Source organism: Panthera tigris, chromosome A1, assembly GCF_018350195.1.
Source record: "Panthera tigris isolate Pti1 chromosome A1, P.tigris_Pti1_mat1.1, whole genome shotgun sequence".
In the NCBI taxonomy this organism is placed as follows: Eukaryota; Metazoa; Chordata; class Mammalia; order Carnivora; family Felidae; genus Panthera; species Panthera tigris.
In genome coordinates, this window is record NC_056660.1 from 168,093,543 (window position 1) to 168,120,877 (window position 27,335).

General features: G+C 34.9%; 1 protein-coding gene across 9 annotated transcripts in view; it reads left to right on the plus strand.

The window, feature by feature from the left end:
- Window positions 1-27,335, plus strand: part of FER (FER tyrosine kinase) — a 428,416-nt gene that overhangs the window by 123,492 nt on the left and 277,589 nt on the right. For all 9 annotated transcript variants that reach the window (XM_042990938.1, XM_042990948.1, XM_042990943.1 and 6 more), the window contains one exon: window positions 3,259-3,448. In XM_042990938.1, coding sequence (XP_042846872.1) covers window positions 3,259-3,448 — 190 coding nt within the window. The remainder of the gene's footprint in view (window positions 1-3,258; window positions 3,449-27,335) is intronic.

Here is a 27,335-nt window from a genome sequence, read left to right on the forward strand (position 1 = left end):
GCACAGAGCCTGAGGTAGGGCTTGGTCCCAGGACCCTGGGATCATGACCTTAGCTGAAATCAGCAGTCGAACACCCAGGGCAACTGGGTGGCTCAGTCAGTTAAGCGGGCCGATCTTGATTTCAGTTCAGCTCATGATCTCGTGGTTCGCAGTTCAAGCCCCACATCAGGCTCTGTGCTGACATTGCAGAGACTGCTTGGGATTCTCCCTTTTCTTCCACCGCTGCCCCTAACCTGCTGTCTCTCTCTCTCTCTCTCTCAATAAATAAATAAACAAACAAATAAATAAATAAATAAATACACAAACAACAACAAAAAACGGGTGGTGCCCCTAGTTTAGTCATTTAAAATGGACCAAAAACAGGTATCATCTCTCTTAGGGTTTGTGTTAGTTTTCTATTCCTGCTGTAATAAATTGCCACAAACTTGGTAATTTAAAACAACACAAATTTATTCTCTTATATTTCTGGAGATCAGATGTTGGAAATGAGTCTTGTGGGCCTAAAAGCAAGTTGTTGATGGGGCTGATTTCTTCTGCAGGCTCTTGGGGAGAATCCACTTTTCTGTTTATCCAGCTTCTAGAGACTTTCCTTATTCCCTGGCTCTTGGCTCCACATCACAGTGCCTTTTCTTCCCCCCCCCCCCTTTTTGTTTTTTGGTCACATTGTCTTCTCTGACATTGTCCCTTTTACTTCTCTCTTATCAGATGCTTATGTTTATATTGGGCTCACCTGGATAATCTAAAATAACTTCCCCATTCCACCATCCTTAACTTACAAAACTCCCTTTTGCTACTATATAAGGTAACATATTCCTAGCTTCTGGGGAGAAGGGTGTAGTCATTTTTGGGGGCCTGCTATACAATTGAAGAGATATTCAAATGTAGGTGTTTTGCTCCCATAAATGTATTTCTTTGAATTTTTTGTCCTAATATTCTATTCATATTTCCTATTTTGTAATTATCGCTCCTTATTAGTCATTTCATATTTTATTTTTGAAGTTTATTTTCATTCCTTTAATTATTATTATTTTTTTATTTTGCATTTTTCCCTATTGGTCTTTAGGAACTTGATTTACAGAAGGTTAATGGTAGTAGTAATGGTTTTAGAGCATTATTATTTTCAAGTATAATTTCCTATTAATTGGTATACTTTTGTGAAATCATTCACCCTCTTTTTTGGACTCATTCTGGAGATACATAAATACATGTTTTTACCATCTTACTTGGTACATTTTAAATTGTGCCCTATCCTTTTGTCATGCAATTCTTCTGGTGGTGAGGAGATACAAACAAGGAACCTTCAAGAAGCTTTAAGTTCATGTGGGTGTAATTTTTTCCAGAACTCAGTCCTTATGAATTTGTGTTCACAAAAGTGGCCTTTAAAAATGAACTTCCTCTGAAGAGATTCACAGAGAAAAAGATCTATAACCAATTTATTATGAAAAAAGGACTTACTACTTAATATGCAAACCAGCAGGAATTTATCAGGAAAATCTGTGTGGATTTAGAACGCAGTTCACGGATTGTTGAATGATGATGATATAAATGATAATTGCTACTTACTGAATTCTTACTTGATGGGAGGCACTATGCTAACAAGTTTTTTAAATATTATCTCATTGTATTCAGAACAACCCTGACAATTTGGTATTATTATCAATTTTTCCCATGCTAAAACTGAAGATGAGAAAATCAACATGATTAAGCCATTAAATTGAATCTGTTCTCATTTGATATAATTATACTCTTACCATTATGCCATGATGATTTTACTTGGGAGGTAGTAATGAGCTCTGACAGTATGGTATATCCTTCTTCATTACTTTGGCCATGAACTCCACTGGTTAGGGGGATTTGTCTTTTGAACATTGCTAGGTTTCTGTTATAAATAATCTTGGGCTGCCTGGGTGTCTCATTTAAGCATCTGACTCTTGATTTCAGCTCAGGTCATTATCTCATGGTTCATGAGATTGAACCCTGCATCAGGCTCAGTACTGACAGCGCAGAGCCTGCTTGAATTCTCTCCCCCTCTTTCTCTCGCCCTGCTCACCTTCTCTCTCAAAATAAATAAACATTAAAACAAAAACTTTTCTCATTAGTTCTTTTCCCAAATTTCACTCAATTCTCCACCTGAGTTCTCTTTTTGTCAGTTTCACCTGAAACTCATTGCAGTATAATGAGGAGATTTTAGCTCTCCTAATAGCATTACCTGAGGTTGTACCCTGCTCAATTTGATTGAAATTGAGTTTTCAAAATATCGATCAACATTGTATGTATAAAAAGATCTCTCTTAGTGGGCATTTCTTCTGCCTATGATTACTTATTCAATTAGTATCGATCCATATAAATTCCGATTTAAGAAAGTAACATTTTCTGATCTTATTGTCCAGTTTCGAAGTTTTCCCTTATTGACAGTCTGTTGTCATTTACATATTAATTACCTATTTTCAATGATACATGGCACAGTTCTGTGAGATATTAGTATACTATATATGACAGTGTTTCTAGAGGTGTTTGTTCTCCACCACCACTCCCTGTTTTCTTGTGGCTTTAATGTGGGTGAATTAGTTTGAAATTCCCTTTGGGGCAGATTTCAAGGTATAAAAGGTCACAGAAAGGCAACATGTGGCCTATGTAGTTCTGTAAAGAATTGGGGAAGTATATTATCTTTATAGTGATGTATTGGAAAGATCTGGGGACTTATGTTATGCTCATTTCCTCAGTGACAGCTCAGTCCTCAGTCCTCATCAGAACAGCTTTCTTCAACTCTTAAAACACACCCCTCACAAAATAAACACAGCTTCTTCCCAGGTTGTCACTTTGATTTAGTTTATTTTACCTGAGGCACAGATCTGACTTCAGCTATATTCCATTTGAGATTTGAAGTAAATTGAGATTCTGCTTTAGTCATATTAATTCATTTTAGGCCCTACACTTCTCAACCTAAGTGTCTGTACTCTGTGAGGTAGATGGCTTAGTTGTAAAGTAAAATGAACACCATACATTATAATATATTTCAAAGCATCTTGAATTTGTTTTTTGCTTCCAAATATTTTCTTCCATTTTGCTAATGCTAACATTTAGTAACTATCGTGATGATGCAAAAGCTGTTTGGTTTTATCATTCTAATGATTCTGAAGGACTGTTATAAAGGTGAAAATGAAAGGAAGCAGAAGCGTAATGCATGTATAGTTTCCTTGAAAGGCTCTGTTTCTTAAAGAAGTTGAACTAATTTATATTTAATGTGTTCTTTTTCAGTATTGTGCTTCTGCTAAGCCAGAAACAGTCACTTGAAGAGCTGAAACAGTCAGTCCAGCAGTTGAGATGCACTGAGGCAAAGTTTACAGCACAGAAAGAATTACTAGAACAAAAAGTACAAGAAAACGATGGGAAAGAGCCACCTCCAGTAGTAAATTATGAAGAAGATGCACGATCAGTTACATCTATGGTAAGCCAAAGAGTAATCAAATGAGAAACTTGAAAGAGAAGTATCTAGGTAATAAATGAATATAAAAATTAATTCTTTTGCTATGACAAATTGTTTTTCTTGTTAATATGCAGGCCCTATTAAACTTGTTTGTAAATGCAAAATAGATTTGTCAGTCATGTCAGGTCACCTGGAGAACATTTTTGGGAACCACCTGTAGAGTCAGAGGAAAAGCTCTTCTCTGGCCTTTAAAACTGAATACAAAGACTGCACATGTTTTTATTCCTGGAAGACAGAAGGTAGAGTGTTATTACTAAGATAGAAGTAAGAAATAAGGAGAAAGCTATTTATTATTTTTTTCTTCTTAAGAACAGTAAAATCTTATTTGTCTGAGATTGATGATATGTTTATTATTTTCACAACACATTTGATTTTGTTTAAAAATAGATTTTTTTTACTTATATTCTTAAACTACAGTAAACACATTCAAACCCACCAACTAGAAATTCAACTACATTTTATATTTTCATGACCTGTTTAAGAATGCCTAGTATAAATACTTTCCCTCCCCTTCTCTCCCTTCCTGCCTCCCTCCCTCTCTTCTTTCCTTTTTTTCCTTCTTCCTTTCCATCTTAGGTTGGTGGTTCTCATCAAGAGGACAGTTTTGCCCTCCAGGGGACATCTGGCAATGTCTCCAGATATTTTTGGTTGTTATAGTTAGTGGTATCTGATGGGTAGAGGCCACTGATGCCTCTAAACATCCTATAATGCACAAGACAACCTTTGCCTTCATATTCCAAACAAAAAAGTATCGAACTCAAAATATCAGTAGTGCCCAGGCTAAAAAAGCCTGAGGTATGTCCTTGGCTTTTTCTGTGAGTAGCTGTATGTGGTCCATAAATAGAACCAGCATAGTTGATGATGCTATAGCTGATATTTTAGTCATTTTTAGTTTATGTGGTTCTGAATAGTACAACTTGATTATTAAACATATTCAGATGTCTCTATTGAAAGAAAAGGCAGTATTTGAAAATGTGATAAATGAATATGAAATATTTAAATTATTATGGTTGTTCCCATTTTTGTTATTAATTGAGCCATGTTAATCTGTAAGTTACATGACTCAAATTAATGGCAGTGTTAACCAATACACTTATGCTTCAGTAGTGAATGCTTTTGTGGAGGAGTGCCTTAAAGAACTGTACCACTAAGATGGGCCACAGATTATGTATTCATTTAAAAAAATTTTTTTTAATGTTTATTTATTTTTGACAGAGAGACAGAGCATGAGCAAAGTGGGGGAGGGCGAAGAGAGAGAGGGAGACACAGAATCTGAAACAGGCTCCAGGCTCCGAGCTGTCAGCACAGAGCCTGGCGTGGGGCTTGAACTCACGGACAGTGAGATCATGACCTGAGCTGAAGTCAGATGCTCAACCGACTGAGCCACCCAGGCGCCTTGATTGTGTATTCTTATACATGTGATTAAAATGTATAATCAGAGTTAGGATTGTATAGTCAGGTTCTTAGAGATGTTGATGTTTATTTTGGCTCTATAATTCAATTACAGTGAAAGCCCATCTATTATTTATTTACAGAAATCTAAAAAAAAATTGTGGAGGCAGAAAACATAATCATCTCTGTCAGGAGAAGCCATATTAATGTCTTTTTTTTAAAACTAGGTCTAATTTTGGCCAAAATTCCAAGGAGAGAATGATAAATATTAAGTACTGTGCAGAAATTCTCTATTGTCTGGGCATAAGTATGTTTCATTTATTCATTTGAGCAATATTTATTGAGTCAAGCACATTTCTAGATGGCTTAAGATACATCAGTGAATAAAACTAATTTAAAAAACCTCTCTTAGAGGTCACATTCTGTAGTGAGTGGCAGTTAATAAATGAGTAATAAATTATATACTATTTTGGAAGATGCTAAATGCCAAGAAATAGAAACAGAGCAGGGTAGAGGGTTGGGGGTCTAGAAGTTGGGACACAATTTTAAATCCAAGTCAGAATAACCATCACTGGGTAGTTGACATTTGAACAAAGACTGGAGACAGGGAGCTACTACACCCCTTCATTTCTGGGGAAAGAGCATTTCAGTCAGAGGGTGCACCTGTTGCAAAGGCTATAATGCAGGAGCATGTTGGACTATTCAAGGTATGATTAAGGAAGTCTGAGTGGAGGGGAAAGTGAGAGTATGGGGAATGAGATTAGAGAAGTATTAGGGAATAGACCTTGGGGCTTTGTGGACCATAATTAAGGCTTATGACTTTTCTCTGAGTGAAATGGGAAGCCACTAGGGTGGAGAGTAATAACAGAGGAATGACATGCTCTGACTTTTTATTTAGATGGATTGCTGCAGCAACTATGTTGAGAATTTACTTAAGGGAATAAGGATGGAAGAATGAGATTATTGTAGTAACCCACATTATAGAAGATCATGGTTTGGGCAAGGATGGTAGCATGGGAAGTAGCAAGAAGTGTTTAGCTTCTGGATACATTTTGAAGGTTGAGCCCAGGAGATTTCCTATGGATTAAATGTGAGTTATGAGAGAGAATAGTCAAGGATGATTTTAAGGTTTTTAGCAGGAGAACTACAGGAATACAATTTGTTTCGAGTGAATGGAAAGATATACCTAAGTAGCTATGATGAGGCAGAGCAAGATTTCAGTTTGTCTTTCTAAAAAAACAAGTCATTGTCAAAATTTGGTATTTGGGCCTTGTGTTCAGGAGTGCGATTTGGATTGGAGATATAAATTTGAGAGTCTAGGTATCACATGGTATTTAAAATCATTTGACTAGGGATGCCTGGGTGGCTCAGTCGGTTAAGCATCCGACTTTGGCTCAGGTCATGATCTCACAGCTGGTGAGTTTGAGCCCTGCATGGGGCTCTGTGCTGAGAGCTCAGAGCCTGGAGTCTGCTTCAGATTCTGTGACTCCTTTACTATCCTATATGATAATAAGTATTATCCTATATGTACCAGGACCCTTTCTTGATTCTTAATAACTATGTGTATATGCATTCTTTCAGAGGAACTTCTGAAGTTTTTTCTTTTACTTGGGTTTTGAAAATCTTAGCTAGTAAATCTTTTGTTCTCTGAGTAGTTTATAATATTTCCTTGTCTCCATGTGGGTGATTCTGTGTCTCCCTCTCTCTCTCTGCCCCTCCCTTGCTCACGCTCCGCCTCTCTCTCTCTCTCTCTCTCAAAAATAAATAAACATTAAAAAAAATAATAAAATCATTTGACTGTAGGCAGTCACCAAGTGAGAGAGAATAGAGAAGAAAAGAGAATCAAGGACTGAACTCTGGGGCACTTCAAGTTAGGTGGTCTAGAAAAGGAAGACCTGGTGGGAGACTAAGGAGTGACCAGTGAGGTAGTAGAAAATCAAGGTAATTTGGTGTCCTTCAAGTATTCCAAGGAGAAATGAGTTCCAGAATTTGGGACATGCTGGATTAAGGCAAAAGAAACCTTTGTACTAACTGCAGGTTTTTTGGAACTTTTAATATCCATTGCCTATGAAGGGAAGTATAGCATGGGATGTAGTGTCTCAGAAAATATTGACCTAATTCCTTTTCAGAGAGTATCCTAAAGGGACCATAGTGCAATGGAATATACTTTGGGAAATACTGAATTAGAAGAGACTTCCGTTCTTTTCTGATTGGGTTGTTGACAGATTAAACGTGCTGTTGATAATTCTAAAGGGATTTTGAGTTGTCTAAATGTTCTCTAAACCCAAGGATTATTTTGTTTTATTTTATTTTATTTTATTTTATTTTATTTTATTTTATCCTTCAATTCTAGCTGTGCAGGACAGAGGAATTTGCCTTTTGGAAAATATTAGGAAGGTGAACTTTTATGACTGTCCTTGGATACTGATGGAAATACCAGAATTTTCTAATCCCTGAGTATCATTAGCTGACTTTACTATTTTTAAAATTAATTAATTAATTAATTTAAAAGTATTACCTTTCTTCATGTTTGCTTTTAGTTGTCTAGATGTAAGAACGTAAGCTTTCAATCAGTATCTGTTGAGTTGAGGAAATCGACTTTATTTTCACTCCAGAGTAATCTAGTTGTTTTACTTTATAATAGCATGTGCTATGCACCAAATATAATAATTTTTGTTGAATCTTTCTTATATGTCGGATATATCTAGAATTGATGGTACTATATAATGAGTTCTTACTTTTTAAATATGGTTAGCTATTCTGAAAGATAATTGCCTTTACTTTGATGTTTCTGAAATTGCACATTTTTAAGCTCTTTTGCTAGACTAATATGCAATATATATTTATCTTCTCTGCAAATCTTATTAAGTTCTGCTTAGTTGAACAGCACTATCAATAAAATCCTGTTTTGTTATATTTACAACCAACAAAATATATGGTTTGTTGACTAAATATTGTCTGTCATCATGACTCAGTAGTAGTCCATTTTACAGTACTGTCTGATATTTTCAATTTTATAGTTAAACACTGAAATGGACTGAATATCAGTTGAGGTTGACAGCATCATTGAAGCTTTTTCTGTTTTCATTATCAGGTACACTTTCTTTCTTTAAATGCAAATTCAAAGACTTGCTCATCAAATACATTGAGAAAAGTATGAGACAAAAAATCAGGAGACCCGAATTGAGCTTTGCCTCTGCTTTGTAACCACAGTCAGTTTCCTTAACATTTCTGAGTTTTCCTTTCTGTAAAATGAGGAAATGAATATTTATCCACCTTGCCTGATAAGATTTCTGACACTGAAATGAGATAATGTATATGAAGTGTTATTAAAACATGGGTTTTATTTCAGTTTTTTCTATAATATACCTTAGTTCACATGTAAATTAATTAGTAAATACTGAGTTATAATTTATAGAATTTTCTGTAGGATTATCTTATGTATTTCTTATTTATAAAGGCAAAGCCTTAATTAATTTCTCTGAGTACATAGTAGTACATGTACATGTACAAATAAAGGGGTCTTTGTGTCTCTTTTTTAGTTTCCCAGTTTTCTACCTCAGAGGTAACCTTCTAGAAGCATTGTATACAAATGAAAACATAAATGTTCATTATATGCCCCCTGCTCTTACACAGATGGTAGTATATACAACAATATTGTTTTGTACCTTGCTTTTTAACCTAATATATTTTAGATATCATTTCATAATAGTGCATATACAGTTGCTTTTTTTTCATTTGTTCAAACAACAAATATTTATTGTCAGGTGTCCTATATCATTTTAGTTTGGAGGATGTAGTAGTGTACAAGATAAACACTTTTTTCTGTTCTCATGGACTTTCAACTCTAAGTGGGTATAAATAGTTAAATATATATATTAAATAGTAAATATATTAAATATTAAACATATAATTAAATATATATGTGAAGCGGTGGTAAGTTCTTCGGAGAAAAATAAAAAAAAGATAGAAGAAAAAGGGTGATGGGATGTGTTTTTTTTTTTCAATGTTTATTTATTTTTGAGAGAGAGAGAGCAGGAGAGGGGGAGAGAGAGAGGGAGACAGAGAATCCCAAGCAGGCTCTGTGCTGATAACAGTGAGCCCGATAGGGGACTCAAACTCACAAACCATGAGATCGTGACCTGAGCTGAAGTTGGCCACTTAATCAACCAAGTCACCCTGGCACCCCGGGAGGTGTTTTTGTTTTGTTTTGTTTTTTAAATTTTTTAATATTTATTTATTCTTGACAGAGAGAGAGACAGACAGACAGACAGACAGAGCATGAGTTGGGTAGGGGCAGAGAGAGAGAGGGAGACACAGAATCTGAAGCAGGCTCCAGGCTCCAAGCTGTCAGCACAGAGCCCAATGTGGGGCTCGAAGTCACGGACCATGAGAGCATGACCTGAGTGAAGTTGGACTCTTAACTGACTGAGCCACCCAGGCACCCTGGGCAGTATTTTTATATATAGGGTTGTCAAGGAAGGCTTCATTATTAAAGTGTCATTTATGCAAAGATCTGAAAGAACTAAGGGAGCAAATGATGAGACTGCCTGAGATGAGAATATTCCAGAGCACAGTAAAAGAGAATAAATTAGAGATGGGGACAGAGGAGTAGACATATAGTCATGTAGATTATTGTAAAGACTTTGATGCTAACTGTTAGAGAAATTAGAAGCCATTGAAGATTCTCAGCAAAGGAATGACATGTTTACATGGTTTCCAGCCTTTTGTTATAATAAAGACAGCTTTGGTGAATAACAATGTCAGTTATAGATGTTGATTATTATGTTAATATTGAATTAATATATAAGTTTTGTAGATTAATAAATTTTTGCTTCTAGATTTCCTATGGCATGAATTTTATCATGCTGAACTTTCAGTGGCTTCGTAGGCCATTAATATTATTAAGTTATCCTAGGATCTGATACCTAAAGTATATTTACAGCTATATATTATGCTTTGTGTTTATTTGGTGTATATATTTCTAATACATAAAACAGAGAAGTTAAGAGATGATTGAGATGATGTTGCAAAAGCCTTGTTAACTTTTCCAAATGTTTTCCAAAAGTCAAGATTCGTTAACATCACTAATCAGGGAAATGCCAGTCAAAACCACAATGAGGTATCATCACTTCTCACCTGTTAAAATGGCTATTACCAAAAAGTTGAGAAAGAACAAGTGTTGGTGAGGATGTGGAGAAAAAGGAACCCTTGTACACTGTTGGTGGGAATGCAAACTGGTTCAGCCACTGTGGAAAGCAGTATGGAGTTTCCTCAAAAAATTAAATATAGAAATTACCATATGATCCAGCAATTCCATTTCTGGGTATTTATCTGAAGGAAACAAAAATACTAACTTGAAAAGCTATCTCACCCCCATGTTCATAGCAGCATTATTCATAACAGCCAAGATATGGAAACAACCTGAGTGTCCCATCAGTGGATTAAATATAAAGAAGAGGTGGATATATACATACAATGGAATGTTGTTCATGATAAAAGAGAATGAAATCTTGCTTGATATCTTACTGATATCTTCAGTATCAGGTGGAAAAAAAACCCTTAAAATTTCAAAATGCTTTCAATTTATATTTTAACTATTTTCTGTGCTCATATGCATATGCAGTATATATATGGGCCAAATCAAGTAAATAGTAAAAGAAAAGTAACTTTTTCATTTATATGTATCTATATGTCTATATATGTGTTTATGCATAGCACAAACCAAATGAAAAAACTGCTTTTCATTTATATATACATATATTCATATGTGAAAAAATGTGTATATATATATTTCAAACTTACCTTTTAAATTGTGGCTTTCTTAATATTTTAGCATAAACTAATGGCCAGGGGTTAATTAGCCCTAAACAGAAAAAAAATAAAAGGAGAAAGTTAGGCAAGAATTAAATATCTACTATGGTTAATATAAATCAGAAGGTTTAATCACCCAGAGTCATTCAGTCATTTGGGATTCATCAATTGTTTTTTGATTATTTAGTACATGAATATTATTTATGGGGTTTTTTGGAAGGATGGGTCAAAGATAAAATGGACTTAGACCTTGCCATTGGCTTTGGTGGGGGAGATGGAACAGAAGTAACTGATTAAGAATTAATTAAAAATTGACTGCATTTTTACTTTTATGTATCCATGCATTCAAACATTTCAAAAAATTTAGTTGCCTAGCAGTGCCTAGATATACACTTAGTAAATGATTATAGAGGAAATGAACAGGTACAAAATTTCAAAATAAAATTTGGCAGGTTATAATTGATGCCACTCAGTTAAAAAAATGGTTTAAATGTTGAAGTTGGTTTCTGTGAAATATTTCTCACTTTATAAATAATAATGGAAGTGATATTTTACCAGAGTGACAAAGTCTTTAGTGGTTACAGAGTTAAAGATTGCAATGTGTGACTGCAATAGAATCATTATAGAGTGTGCTCCAGCTGCAGAGCCAGGCTTCTTGGGTTTATATCACTGTTCTACCACTTAATAACTGTGTGATGTTAGGCAAGTTAGGGACTTTTCCTGCCATCTTTCCCCAATGTGTAACATGAGAATTACAGTTTTACCTACTCTTGATTCATTGTAAGAAATGGTTAAGTTTACACATTTGAAGCACATAGAATAGTCTCTGCCACTTAGCAAACTAATGTCCTTTATTTATTATTTTTTTTAATGTGTATTATATTTTTGAGAGAGAGAAAGAGAGAGAGAGAGAGAGTGAGTGAGTCTGAGCAGGGGAGGGGCAGAGGGAGAGGGAGACAAAGAATCTGAAGCAGGCTCCATGCTCTGAGCTGTCAGCTTGAACTCACAAATTTCGAGAATGACCTGAGCTGAAGTCAGCTGCTCAACCAACTGAGCCACCCAGGTGCCCCTTCTATTATTGTCTTTTAATAGCTGATACTTGACTGTTTGATTATCACAGAAATGATAATGATTTAATATGTGTGCCTATTCTTCTGCTAGTCTTTATTTATTCTTTAGTCTTTTAAAAATTTTTTTTATAAGAGCCAGCCACATTTTATTTTATTTTATTTTATTTTATTTTATTTTATTTATGTTTATTTATTTATTTTGAGAGAGGGAGCACTAGTGAGCGCAAGCTGGGGAGTGGCAGAAAGAGAGAAGAGAGAGAATCCCAAGAAGCTTTTATGTTGTCAGCACAGAGCTCAATGCAGGGCTCAATCCCACAAACTGTGATATCATGACCTGAGCCTAAATCAAGAGTTGGATGCTTAACCGACTGAACCACCCAGGTGCCCCTGTTCCTTAGTCTTGTCATTAAGCATAAATGTTTTCTTTTAAAAATGTATGCTATTAATTTTTAGATGATAGATAAGCAATTTGGGATCTACTCTGTACTTAAAGTATGTTGTTTTTTGGCCACAATAGATTACAAAACATTTTTTAAAATATTTATTTATTTTTGAGAAAGAATGTGAGGGTGGGAGGTAGAGAGAGGGGGACAGAGGATCTGAATCAGGCTCCACACCAACAATAGTCAGTTTGTGGGGCTCAAACCTACAAACCATGAGATCATGGCCTGAGCCCAAGTCGGATGGTCAACTGACTGAGCCATCCAGATGCCCCAATTACAAAATATTTTTAAAATAAAAGATCATGTAATTCACTCGGGATTATGTATTGCTGACATCAATAGGCTTGACCACCTAATCTTTTTTTTTTTTTTTCCCAGAAAAAGAGAGAGGGAGAGCGGGGGGGGGGGGGGGCAGATGGAGGGGGATAAAATCTTAAGCATGCTTAGTATGGAGCTGGATCTTACGACCCTGGGATCATGACCTGAGCTGAAATCAAGAGTTGGATGCTTAACTGACTGAGCCACCCAGGCACCCCCACCTAACTTTTTAAAAGAATTTTTTATTGTTATTACCTTAATTACTTGAAGCTCACTTTTTCCTACTACACTGTTAAAGTTTGTGTTTAAAATTTTGTACAAAGCAACTTTTATAAAAGCATCACTTATAATCACATTTTAATACCAGTTTCCTTTTATAGTTTAATGTGAATGAAAGAAAAAAATCCTTAAATACCATTAAATTTTATGATTATTTATTCATTCATGAAATAACATTTTTCTTTTAAGTTTATAATTATGGAAAATTCAATTAACAGCTTTTAATACATTGACTTTAAAAATAACTCTTCTTGTAAATTTATGCAATATTATTATTCATTATATCAGTTGAAATCTGGTTTACTCATACTTCTTTTGTCCTTTCCTGTCAGTATTATTTAAATGTTCTCTTTGTAGCAGCAGGGCAGGGTGGAGAAACAGGGAATTTGAGTAAAATCAGCCTGAGTTTATTTGCTGTTAGGTGATTTTTTACCCCACCCCCAATGTTAGTTTCTTCATCACTAAAATGTGGTTACTAATATGCACCTCATAGGATCCTTATCAGTGCTAAATGAATGAATGCAAAGGCAAAGGCATGTTAAAGAGTTCTAGACATAGTTAGGAAGGTGCTTGGTGCACATTTAGTTTTTCTTCCTTTTTTTTTCCCTTTTTGCCTTTTCTCTGTCTTTCTGTCTTTTGTCTCTTCCACCTTTGCCCCATTTCTCTTCCTTTCTCTTCTGCCTGTTAAACACAATTAACCAACTTCTATGAATATTGTATGCCATGTACGGAGACATCTGCGGATAATAAGTCTGTGCATTCATAGCTCTACATTTAGGAGGCAGAAAATGACAATAAACAACTGATTAACAAGAAAACATCAGACTTAAATGCTGTGATGAAATTGACCATTAATATTCCTTAGGCTTTAGCCCTCAGCCCTTGGTTTTAAATCCTTTCTTTGTAGTCATGTATCTGTGGGCTTTTTTCTCCTTCTGTCATCATTAAAACATCAGATGATAACTCCTGAATCTTCATTTCCAAAGAAATTGGGAATACTGGAATGCCAGTCAACAGAAAGATGAAAAATGAAAGCAGAAAAATTAAGGGACTTATACAAGTTTACACAAAAAAGGTTAAATGTAATAAAACATTTAAATTTATTAACAACAATTTCATTATTATTCTCAAACTAATTAGATTTTCTTCCTGTGATTCCCCCTACACACACCCCCCAGATTAACTGTTTACCTAACTGGCATTCATTCTTTGTTAGTTAAAAAAAACAAAAATAAAAAACAAAAAACAGGGACACCTGGGTGGCTCAGACGGTTAAGTGTCCCAGTTAAGTGTCCCACTCTTGGTTTTGGTTCAGGTCATGATCTCTCGCATGTGTCTGCACTGACAGTGCAAAACCTACTTGGGATTCCCTCTCCCTCTCTCTCTCTCTCTGCCCTCCTCCTCAGCTCACACTTTTTCTCTCTCTCTAAAATTAAATAAACACTTAATGCAAATACATTGTTTGAAAACACAAGAAAATTTAATTATCTGAAGAAAAAGGCTATTTAGTTACATGACCGATTTGTCATAATAATTATGAATAATAAAATTGCTAAAAATTTCCATTTATAAATGAATACAGTTCTTCCCTTTGTCCTATACTATAGTTTTGTTTTTGTTTTTACACCCATTGAAAATAAATCAATTAAAAAGCAAGTACTTGGCATATAAGCCATTGCATCACATGTTCAGGACATTATTTTAAAAATTTTTAAATAATTTAATTTCTGTTATCCTGAAAAAAATTATTACAGACTCTACAATTTATTTTCTACTTAAGCTGAATAACATTTATCTTAAAATTATGTATGAGAATGTTGTTATTTTTTGGCTTGAATTGTGAGCAGAAGTTTGATCTTGCATGTAGAGAAAGATTTGTATTTATCTCTAAAGTCTTTTGTTGTAAATATTGAAAATTATTTTATGACATTAATTTTTTAACTTTAATTGAAGGATTTTATAAAGAGAATATGTGAATATCATTATTTATTGATTCATTTGGTGCCTAATGAAAGAATTTTAAATCCTAATAATTTTTTTTAATATGGTCTTCTGCAGAAAATTGTTTATAGTGTTAGTATTTCAAACATTAAGACCCAACTGTTAATTTTTAAAATCATCGGTTTATTTTGAAAATCCCAGGTGAATGATAAGATCTTAGATTAGGAAAGGTTTTCTCTGTCAGAATATATCTAGAGATCTTTTAGAGTCTAATTCTACCAGGTAAGGTTTTAAAGTTGCTTAAAAGTCACTTAATCCTTGGAAGGAGAAACAATTCAGTAAGAAAGAATGATTTACACTTCAGTATTTTACTATGTGGTAGAGGCTTCATGGAGGCTACAAGAAGAATATAAACAAATTTAGATCCTTTGATCTGCCTTCATTTTAAACTTGAATTAATACTGTAATACTGATGATAACATTTGAACAACTAGGAGGTTACATTGTTTAAAACTGCATAGTTAAGGGGCGCCTGGGTAGCTCAGTTGGTTAAGCATCCAACTCTTAGTTTTGGCTCAGGTCATCATTTCATGGTTTGAGCCCCGAGTTGGGCTCCGCGCTGATAGCACGGGGAAAAGTGGGAAAAGAATATCAATAAGAAATTCATAATAGAGAAAATATAAAGTTTAATAAAAATATGGGAAAAAATTTCAACTCCACTAATAATGAAAATAATGATTAAGAAATGCAATTAGAAAATAATGATTTATTTAATTTGCCTGTCACTATCCAGAATGGCCTCCTTCCAACCTGTTCTCCATACTCCAAAGTCATCTCTTAAAATTTCAAACAAGAACAAATCTGTTTATATTGAGCCCCTCAGAATGGCTTTAATGACTTCTTATGACTTTTAGTCTAAAAACCAGTGTCTCTAAATGGCCTGCCTAAAGGCCTTATTTGCTTGGTCCCAACTGTGGACTCTGACCAATCAGAATGGACACTGGTCATAACCACCTCCATGGAAGGAAGAACAGAAAAAGAAATGAAGATATAAGATGTGAAGGCCTGAGAGAAAAATCTTGGGGGCAGTTCAGGGGCTGATTGTATTAATCTAGTTAAAGAACAAGTTGTTGGAGAAGGTAGTAAGAGTTTATAAGAAGCTATCAAGTGTTGTCTGAAATCACACAGATGCAGCAATTCTCTTTGCTAAGTCCCAAGTTAGGAATGGTAGAATGATGCTGAAGGTAAGCACGAATAAGCATCGTTGGAGATGAAGGCATCCAAAGAACTTTGAGACTTTGGGCATAAAAATTCATGATAATGTTAGGTATTGCAAAGACCTCATTAAATGAGGGTGAGTGTCTGAGAGGCCAGTAGATTATAGCATTGAGAGTGAAAATGCCCTGGCTTCATTTATGCTGTTGTTATAAATACTTCATCTCTTATAATTATTTTCTCTTTAGTAATTAGAGATGCTGGTGCTTAACACAGTACCTGGCAAAGAGTAGATGCATAAACTTTTCTTCAATATGCCTGATGTTGTAAAATGAAACTATCAGCGGTTAGATTCCAGTTTTTAGAAAAATGCTGGGCTCTGTCTTTGCATATTTTGGTATATAAGCATGAAACCGAACAAAACACCTACTCACATAATGTAGAGGGGCAAATTATTCCAGAATATGTTTTAGAAAGTAATAAATTCTTTATAACACTGATGGAAAGGAAAGAATGCAGAGAAATAGCCTTGGCTAGTGTATTTATCACTTGTAGATTGGTGAAGGCAAAAAATTTAGTGTTTTGAATCATTTAAGCAGGGCCAACATGCATGATGTCCTCAATTATATCTTAGTCGCTACAACCATTTGGAAAAACTATTTGGCAATACCTACTAAAAACAGACATGCACACCCCCTGTATCCCAGTACATCGACTCCTGGGCATAGATCCAATAGAAATGAATGCATATATTACCCAAAAGTCATGTACAAGAATATTCACAGGAGCACTATTTATAATAGACTCAAACTGGAAGCTGCCAAATGTCAACAGTAGAATAGATAAGTAGTAGAATATTTACCCAGTGTAATATTCTGCAGTAATAAGAATGAGCAAATTAAAACTACATATAGCACTATGGATGAATCTTAAAAACTTAATATTGAGTGAAAGATACCAGACAATATGTATTTTGTGATTTCATTTATCTGGAGTTCAAAAATAGGCCAAACTAATCGATGATATTAGAATTTAGGATAGTGGTTATCCTTGTTGGGGTGGGGGGTGGGTGACTGAAAGGCATACAGAAGGCTTCTGGAATACAAAAATGACTTGTTTTTTGATCTGTGTTCTGGTTACAGGGACCTTTTCAATCTGAAAAATTCATAAACTGTACACTTTGATTTGTATACCCTGTTGTATACATCTTGTACTTCAACCAAATATTTCAGAAAAATATTGTTCCAATTTAGCATGGGACCAATATGAAAGCATGCTCAACTCTATATGTATATGTTAGTTTTTGTCTCTGTGTTAGGCTGTTTATGGCTGTCTTTTCAGAATTACTTGGAAGGAGGGGAGAGTGCTTAAGTTACACAGGCCATCCTTTTATCTCCCTGTCACCCATTCCCTTCCCATATAATGATATTTCTTCTGGGACCATACACCTCCCTCCCTTCCTTTCTCTTTTCTTAACAGGCTGTAGTTAACTATGTTTGTTGAGAAAGTGTTGTGTCTTTCAAGTCTCTTGGGTTGAAAAAAGTTCGCTTGAGGACTATTGGGAAAAGGATGTTGCCTTAAACTCTTTTGAATTCTGAATGCCTCTTGGAAAAGTAGCCTATTAAGCATTGCCAGATATTAATATGTACCTCAAATCAGGGGCTTAGAGAGCTGAAGAAAGTGGGAGTCACCTTGAAAAGTGGGTAGTGCAAGCATGGCAGTTCTAACACAGGCAGCCTAGAGACTGGGTGTGGGATTTGAAAGGAAAGTTAGAGATTGCTGAACATGAATTTAGTCTATTTCATAATTTTGTCTAAGCCTGGCTCTTCCCTTTTCGAAAGTGCTTTAGGTTGAGAAAAGTATGTGGACAAAAAATAGAACAGAGAATGCTAAGGAAAGGGTCTTAAAATGTTGGAAAGGAGAACTGACTTCTTATAGCCAGGAATGTGAGGGGGCTACAGGTGAAAACAAATGGGCTTAGCAAGGGCAAGAAGGATAGGGAGAAGGTGGGTAACTTGGGGAGGTAATTGAAATGAAGTAGGCTATAGATTATGAAGGGTGGCTAGTTTCAGAAGTCAGTGGCCAAAGGACTAAGAACAGGATTGGTAGAGATTGAAGGTCTGGCAGAATCCAGTGGGATCCCACTTGGTAAGAAAAAGCTTTAGTTGTCTTTTGAGAAATTTAATTAATCTGATAGTCACTAGAATCATCGTTGTTCCAAATAGACAGAAAGTACTGAAACTCTGGCAGTTCAAATGGTTTGTGTTCTTTTTTCTTTTATTTTTTACATATTAGATCCAGTCTCTAGGGAGCCAGATCATTGTTCTTATCCCACAAAGGAGTTTTTTTTGTTTGTTTGTTTGTTTTTGTTTTTGAAAAGGGGATAATTTAGGCTCTTCTAATTAAAACTTGATTTTGGAGGAAATTCCTGTTTCCCTCCATCCTTTGTCTCTAAGGCTGTTAAGGAATAATCAAGAAAGGAAAAAAAGAGAGATCTGATGAGGGGAGAACAGAAATGAGAAACAGATGAGGGGAAGAAGCTGAATAGAGGTGAAGAACATGAAAGGTAAATAACTGAAGAGACAAAAGAAAATACAGAAATAAGAGGTAGGTCAAAGTTGAAAGAGAAAGGGACTAGGAAAAAACAGCTGACAGAGGAGAGCACATGAATTTAAAATAAAATAAAAATATTGAAGCAAGCTAACTTAAGTGTGTCAAAGTTTTTCCTTTAAATAGTTCAGTAAAATCTGGGGCGCCTGGGTGGCTCAGTTGGTTAAGCGTCTGACTTCAGCTCAGGTCATGATCTCCTTGTCTGTGCTGACAGTTCAGAGCCTGGAGCCTGCTTTGGATTGTGTGTCTCCCTCTCTCTCTGCCCCTCCCCTGCTCACACTCTCTGTCTCTCTCTCAAAAATAAAGAAACATTAAAAAAAAAAAATAGTTCAGTGAAGTCTATCAATGGATACAATTTGTGGTTCAGATACTTAGTAAAATTCATTCTCATATTTTCAAGTTTTAAGAGCCAAATTATACTAACTTAAGAAAATTGGTTTCTATCTAGTTATTTGATTAACACTAAATTAAGTTATTCATTACCAAATGCTTTTATTGGGTGGTATTTAAGAGGAAAATGTTACAGTGGAACATTTTGATGTTTACTTTAATAATGTAGTCCCTCCCAACAGAAATCTGAAATATCATAATTTATTATGGCATTTGTGGATAGAAGGTATGGATGAGTATAGATTTTCATTATACATATAGTTACTTCAATTTGCTATTATGTCACAGTTATTTAGATAGAGCTTATGTTAGCAATGTTTAATTATTACAGATATCTATACTTTTTGATATTGTGAGCCTTTTTCAGTTTTATTATAAAATATTCATAGTCTTCGGCATTTATTAGTCTTCAGTGCAAGTGTACTATTAGAAAAAAAATTTGCTAGATAACTCTTATCACGTCCACTCATGGTTAGAGAATATAGATGAAATTCAAATAATCTTGAAAACTCTTAGATTGCTTTTTGTCCTCCCTTTGTGCATACTAGAATTATGTAGACTTTTTGTAACTATAATCAATTTCATATCATAATTGATCATGTTTTCAAGGATTTAGTTTCTAAACTTAAAACTAAAAAAAATTAATTGAACATGGGCTTCTATATTTTGATCAGGTGGTCTTTTTAATATGATACAATGAATATTTTATATCATCTTTTATTTGTATAGTTGTCATTTATTAAACATGTATTTAATCAGAAAGGCTCTTTGCCAGTCTATTTTGATAATAATGAAAGTGATGAGGTTTCTTTTTTTTTTTTATTTTAGAGACTAATGGTATAGATATACTATTCAAACATGTTGATTTTGACTTTTCACTAGCTATTGCACTCACCAAGGGAATACCTATGTACTTTGTAGCATCTTATGATAGCATACAATTTAGAGGTCTCCTTTTAATTTAGTGATTCCTTATTATAATTGAAAAATAGTGCTAGGGAATTATTTCTATTCTGAAAGATATACCATACTTTTAAAGTGATGGAGCAAATTGTGCAAATACCTAAGATATTTGGTTTATGAGAAGTAAAACCAAAATGGGCTAGACATACTGTGAAACAACACTGGTCTTTTGTTCTCCTTAAGAATTTGAAACCTAATTTAATTTGTGTCTGCCTTTCCTGATAGGTTTCTTGGGTGATCTTTAGGGATGTTGCATCTTTACCAGCTCCCAAGGTCAAAGTCAGGGACAGCTTTGACTTTTAGCAGTAGTACAACATGATTTGGGATTCAAATGATAAAAACCAAAGAACATGAGGGAGTCTTTCTGTGTCCTTCCAGTTTTCTTTATAGCTCTTCAACTGATTGGTAGGAATTGAAAAAGAGCTAAAGCTTTAAGGTTCAGCAGTATCCTTTCTGAGAGAAGCAGCCCAGGGGTACCTGGGTGGCTCAGTGGGTTGGGAATCCAACTCTTGATTTTGGCTCAGCTCTTGAGCTGAGGATTGTGGAGTTGGGTTCTGCACTGAGCATGGAGCCTGCTTGGGATTATCTCTTTTTCTCTGAAAAACAAACAAACAAAAAAGAGCCTTTAAAAAAATTTTTTTTTAAATAAAAAAGGCAGCCCATTAGAATGACCATGTGTAGGGGAGTTAAAATGGCAGGGAGCATGATGTCACCAATTAAAGGTTATCAGGTTTATGTCTTAAACTGTTAGGAGAAAAGTCTGTTAGCTCTGGAAATGTGTAAATGGCAGGTTACAAGGCTTTTCGTATAGATTTATATTTGCTCATTTATGTGCTTGTGTTCATTCACTCATTCATTCATTTTCTGCCTCAGTCCCCTGAGTATTTGAGGTAGCTAATGCTAACAAAATTCAGCAAAATATAAACAGAAACTAAAATCAGAACCAGGAAAAATAGAGGTTATAACACATTATCAAGACTGGGAGAAAGACTATATAGATCATAGCATGTAGTTACTACACTTGAGCTATTATTTTGTCTCTAAGCTTCCCAAAGGCCAAAATGAAAAAGGAGATTAAGTCATATAACACTTACTCTTAAATAAAAGAAAGCATGTCACATTGAAGGGGAAGCACAGCTTTTCATTGTGTTTAGCTCTAATAGAATTTCCTATTGGAGGCTTTAACACTGACTTCTCAGTGACAGTGCCCTTGACAGTATCACCACAGCTAATGCAGGAGGGAGATTCATAACACCATCTCTTGCAGAATCTAGAATCCCTCAGTGGAGATGGAGGCCATAACACCGAAATCAGTTCTGTGGGGGTCTAAGAATACAGCTATTTATACACTGGTTTCATCCAAGAAGTATTTGTTTGAAGGTGAATGTGTAAGATCAGAAGAATTTACTAGTAAATTTATTAGCTGATTTTTTTAAAAAAATTGAAAGCCTGTTCTTTGAAAGTTTTTGGAAATGTTTTATATATGAAGGTAATTTGTATATGTTTGTGAAAATATAACCCTCATAAAATTATTCAAACCTTATTTCCTGTTATGATTAAAAAATATTACTGATGATTAAAGGGAAGTTATCAGTGTCAAACTTCAACTTTTGCTGCAATTTTTATGATATACTGTACTTATTAATGTCATACTGTTTTCCACCTTAATTTCACTTTGTAATTTCTTTTGTTGGGTTTAGGTATGGTCACTCTTTGTGCAGACTTTAAAGATAGGTAGTTAAAGAGGGCTACAAATCTATTATATGAAACGTATTCCATTTTGGAGGGAGTTGTTTTCTTTTTCCCTTTGTTTCTTTTTTTTAAGGTTTATTTTATTATTATTTTACTATTTATTTATTTATTTATTTATTTATTTATTTATTTATTTTTGAGAGAGAGTATGAGTAGGGAAGGGACAGAGAGAGAGGGGGACAGAGGATCTGAAGTGGGCTCTGCGCTGACACCAGCAAGCCTGATGAGGGGCTCCAACTCACAAACTGTGAGATCATGACCTGAGCCAAAGTCAGATATTCAACCTACTGAGCCACCGGGGTCCTCCAGAGGGAGTAGTTTTCTAAACAATATGATAAAAATTTATTGCAATTCAAAATTTAAAAGTTTTCAAAAGATCAAAAGTCACCTGATTCGGGCCATTAATGGTTGGCAGTGTAAAGCCTCTAATATGTCATTTAAGGAAAATTACTAAAAGGAGCTGTGTGCTAGACATAAAATATTGTTATTGGCAAATAATACTGTAGGGAAGGTGCTATTCCTACATTTCATATGAGAATATTGAAGCTTAAAGAGGTTAAGCAATTTGTTTAGAATCAGAGTGACAGATTCAAACTCAAAATTTTCGGACAGTGTAACCTAAATTCTATCTGAACAGTGACTTGTAGTCAGAGACAAATTAGTTCAAATCCTCTCTTTGATATTAAATATATGCCCACAGGCAAAGTTATGCAATCCTTCTGAGCTCAGTTTCCTTATAGGTAAAATGTGGCAAGTCATAGAAACTTCACAGAATTATTTTGGAAATTAATGAGATAATGTTTGTATAAATTAACAGAGTGCCTGGCATGTAATTAAACTCAATAAATAGCTATAAGGAAAGGATAAGTTAGCATGATATCTCCTAAGTGAGTTTTTTCAGTATATTTAGGTTGGAGGCTATATTTCACTTTAACATATTGTAATTCTTTTTCATAATATAATACTTAAAGATAAGAAATTACCAGACCTAAAGCTAAGAAATTACCAGCAGGTGGAGCTCAGTGTCAGAGAAACCAAATTTCTGAAATTGGGATATTTTTCACTTTCTGTTTTAAAAATTAAATAAATGTGCATCATTTTGAAATGTATATGTGAAAGTTTTCTATTTTTAACATGCCTACCAGAAGTCATCACCCTGTAACATAGTTCTTAAATATGCAAAAATAATGCTTAGTTATTGGTATCATAATGAATTCTTTGTTATATCATGATGACCGTTCATGTGCACGAATAAGACATGCTTAAAGTGAACTTCATTAGTATGGACTCACTTAGAATTTGATAATTTCATTCAGTAATTGGACTGATAATCTCAAATTTAACTGCTCAAAATGTGCCACTTTCATAGGTTTCCACTTCTTAGTAAATGGTATCACCTGTAATCAGCTGCTCAAGCCAAAATCTTGGGAATCACCTTTGTGTTCACTTTTTCTCAAATCTCACATCCACTCCATCAGCAAGTTCTCTTGCTGCCACCTCCAAAATAAAACCCAAATCCCACCTCCTGTCAGCGTCTCCACTGTGATCATCCTAATAAAAAAACAGCATAAATTGTGGCCTGGACTACCTGCTAACGGTTCCCTTGCCCTTCCTCCATTTTCTTTTCTATATAGTAACTAGAGTCATCTCAATGTGATCTTATCTATCTCCTGCTTACGACCCTCCAGTGGCTTCCCTTGGTAACTAACATAGAATTCGAATTTCTTATCGTCGCCTAAACTGTGTGCTCTGGTCCCTACCTGTCTCCTTCCAGTATAGCCTGCCTCCATCTCATCTCCCACATTGTAGCCTTTCTGACCATGTTGCCCCTCACTTGCCAAACGTCTTCTCATCTCAGGGCCTTTCTGTTTTCTCTCTCTTTAATATTCTTTCACCAGTTTTTCATATGACTGGCGGTCTTCTTTCCATCATTTCACCTTAAATATCATTCCTTCGAGATATCTCTCACTGCTGTAGCTCTAACGGGCTCTGTTCTTATCTGTCTACCCCTGCCATCAATATTTATCCTATTGCCCCTTTTCACTTCTTACGTAGCACTTACTTCTAGTGTCTTTACTCCTCCTCCTCCTCCTCCTCCTCCTCCTCCTCCTCCTCCTCCTCCTCCTCCTATTTTGTTGGCTAACATTTACTATATAGTAGGATTCTTCTAAGCATTTCTATGCATCAGTTACTTTAATATGTGCGTTTATATGTAGTAACTCATTTACTCATGGCGTTTGTTTATGTGTGTATGTTTTTAGTATCTATTTTCTTCCCCTATAAGCCCTGCCAGCTTCCCAAACCGTAGCTCCAACAAGACAGGCATTTTAATTTTGTTTACTGCTATTTCCTTAGCTTTGTGCAGTACTTGGCACATAGAACAGGGTCTGTAAATATTTTTTGAGTACTGGCAAGCTCTTAGAACCCATAATAACAAATAGAGTCATCAAATATTAAAATAATCTCCTAGGGGAAAGAGAACATTTTCTAAGGAAGAAATCATGCCTGACTGATTGTTCTTAGAGTTCTTGTATATGAAGATAATAGGGCATAAACTTAGGTTTTATAAAAGACTGACAATGCTCTTTACCAGAGATGACTAGTAAGTCACCATTGGATGGGAAATATGCTGACCCCAAGAAAAGGGTCAGAAATCAAAGCATAAGAGTAAATATATATTTAGGAAAAATTAAAGATCAAGGTGCCTCAGCAATGAATAACCACATCTATTATGGGTTGAATTGTGTCCTGCAAAAAGAGATGTTAAAATCCTAATACCCAGTACCTGTAAATATGACAGGACTTATAGATGTAATGAAGTTAAGATGAGGTCATCAGAGTAGTCTGTAATCCAATACAACTGGTGTCTCAATAAGAGAAGAGAGACTGACCTACAGGGAATAAAAGCCATGTAAAGACAGAGGCAGAGATTGGAGTTATGCTGCCATAAGCAAAGGTTGCCTGCAGCTACCAGAAGCTATGAGATACAAGGAGGGGTCCTCCCCCAGAAAGTTTGGAGGGAGCATGGTTCCTGATGACACTTGGATTTCAGACACTGAGCTCTAGATCTGTGAGAAAATAAATTTCTGTTGTCTTAAGCCCAGTTTATGGTACTTCGTTATAGCAGCCCTAGGACATTAATACAACATCCACTGTGTTTGTTATCTTTATAAGTGACCTGGAAGATTGCCTGGTGAGATATCTAGATGACATTAAAATTTTCTATTCTGAAAAGCAAAACTAATGGGTATTAGATGATCATAGGAGACATACCTGAGTTAGCTTTTCTCTGGGCTAGACCAAGAAGCAAGAAATCTAGCTACCATAGATTTTATATTCCTTGAGTGTAAACATCAGTTCTGATTTTTTTTTTTATCTACAAGATTGTTTCTAGATTTAAATTTTGTTATTTTTATGAGCCTGTGAATTTATGTGTCAGGTACCTAGTAAATGCTAAATGAATATTGAAAGAGTAAATGAATCAGACCAAACAGGAAATAAGAGATAAAGGTAGGAAAATATAAGTATATAAGTAAGTTCGTATATGTAAAAATCTGAATTAGGTTTAAAATGATCTAGGGGAAAAATGAGACCAAGGAAAGAATATTGAGAATTGGTATGTATTGTTGAGTATATCAACCCTTTGGCAGAAAGACAAAATTAATGAGTTGCTAATACATCCTTTGAGACTCTTGGCAATAGAATACTTATGGTGAGGTGGAACAGGAAACTAGCTTAAATAACATAATATAATGGTTAATTGCATGGATTCTGGAGCAGAGTTGCTTGGGTTTGAATTGTGGGTTAGCCACTTACGGGCCGTGTAACCATGGCAAGTCTGTGCCACCAAGCTTTCTGTGCCTCAGTTTTCTCATCTGTAAACTGGGGCTTGTAATATAACCTGTCACATAGGATTATTGTACGTGATTAAATGAGATAATCCACCTAAAATGTTTAGAACAATGCCTGGCTCATAAGAAGCTCTCTATCCCATGTTATCTATTATTATTTGTTAAATGCAACATTTTAGAGAATTCTTAGAATATAAAATACAACTTTCCCCTGATGGACATGATTGAAAGGTGAATTGTTATGAACAACAAAATCAAAATGTGGGTATATTTAAAATAGAAAAATAGAGTAAATTATACAAAGAGGTAAATTTTATTCTTTTTATTTATTTTTAAATTACATTGGCTTAGAAAGGAAGGCTAAGGGCTTAAAGGAGGAGATGTTATGACAGAGCTGTGAACCCAGGAAAGTTTTATTGAGTAAGACTTTGTATAGTAGGTTTTTCTTGCTTTTACTTTTTTTCTTACTTAAGAAATAATTAATTAAAAAGCCCCGGATTAAGAAGAGCTTTGTAGCACAGCTGTTTGCACGGTGTTGTTTTAAGAAGTGCTTAAAAATTTGGTTTATTTTCAGAGATCTCAAGATCCAAGTTCCTGAAGCAGAAAGACTTACTCAGGTTGTATAGGAGGGAAACTACTTATTAAAAAAAAAAAAACAAACAATTGGAAAATAGATCTGTTTCTTAAATAATAGATCTTAACGCATGAAGATTTTCTCTTCATTGCTGGATAGTAACATTTGTCGGATGTATCCATTCCTCTTGTTCAGAACTGAGGGGTATACTTCCATGCCAACAGGGGGAGGTAGTATCAAATAGGAGATCCAGATTTATGTCTCTTCTATCTTGCATTTGGCTCTGACAGGAAGGTCTGTGAACAAATTGATTTCTGTGGGCCCACCATCAGCAGCTCTTGCTAAGATTTGAGATGGAGAAGAAAAATACATGTGTGTATTGTGAGAATAGGCTGGAGCCTGGTTGTGTCTCCGAGTCCTGTAAAAATTGTGCTTTAAAGCACAGCTTTGAGAGTTCCTCTCCTTCCACATCAGAAGCCAAAAGAGATCAGGTAAGGGGGAAGGCTGTCTCAGGCGTACTTTAGTCAGGATGCAGAAATCATCTAAGAGTCCAGCAAATCCTTCACTTTAAGCTGCCTCTTCAAATGGGAAGAGTAAGTTTTCCTGATTGCTGAGTATGATCGTGTCAAAATTCTTTCGAAGGAATACTATCACTTGATCCCAAACGAGCCCATTAAAAAAGCAAAAGTCGCTTGTTTTCTATTTCTCTTTAATTTTATTTATTTTCTTTATTCACCCCTCACATTTGAGAAAAATATGTGCTTTCTACTACGCCAAAACATGGGACGGGGGAAAAAAAGTGTACCTTTGTGCAATATCTGAGGAGAAGCATTGTTCAATTTAAACTCTGTGAGGGTATTAAGATTTTTGTTTTCCACATTTCAGTTTTTTTAACAGCTGGTGAGTGCAGTTTTACCTTCATATTTTCAGTTTCTGTGAGGAAGTGGATATAATATTTTTCTTGATAAATAATAAAAAATTGGTGACAGTACAAGATGAAGCTTTTCACTATGACATATAACTATATAGTTCAATGTTAATTTTATAATCAATTCCTATGCTTGCTTAATTTAGTAACCTGGAACACTAATTTCTTAATATTTTAATGTATAACATATAATTCTATGAATAATAGGAATGGAGTCCTACCTTAAAAGTATTACGTTAGTAAAGCATTATATTTACACATTATTTTGCAGTTGAAACTTAATTGCCTACATCCTCCAGATTCCTTAA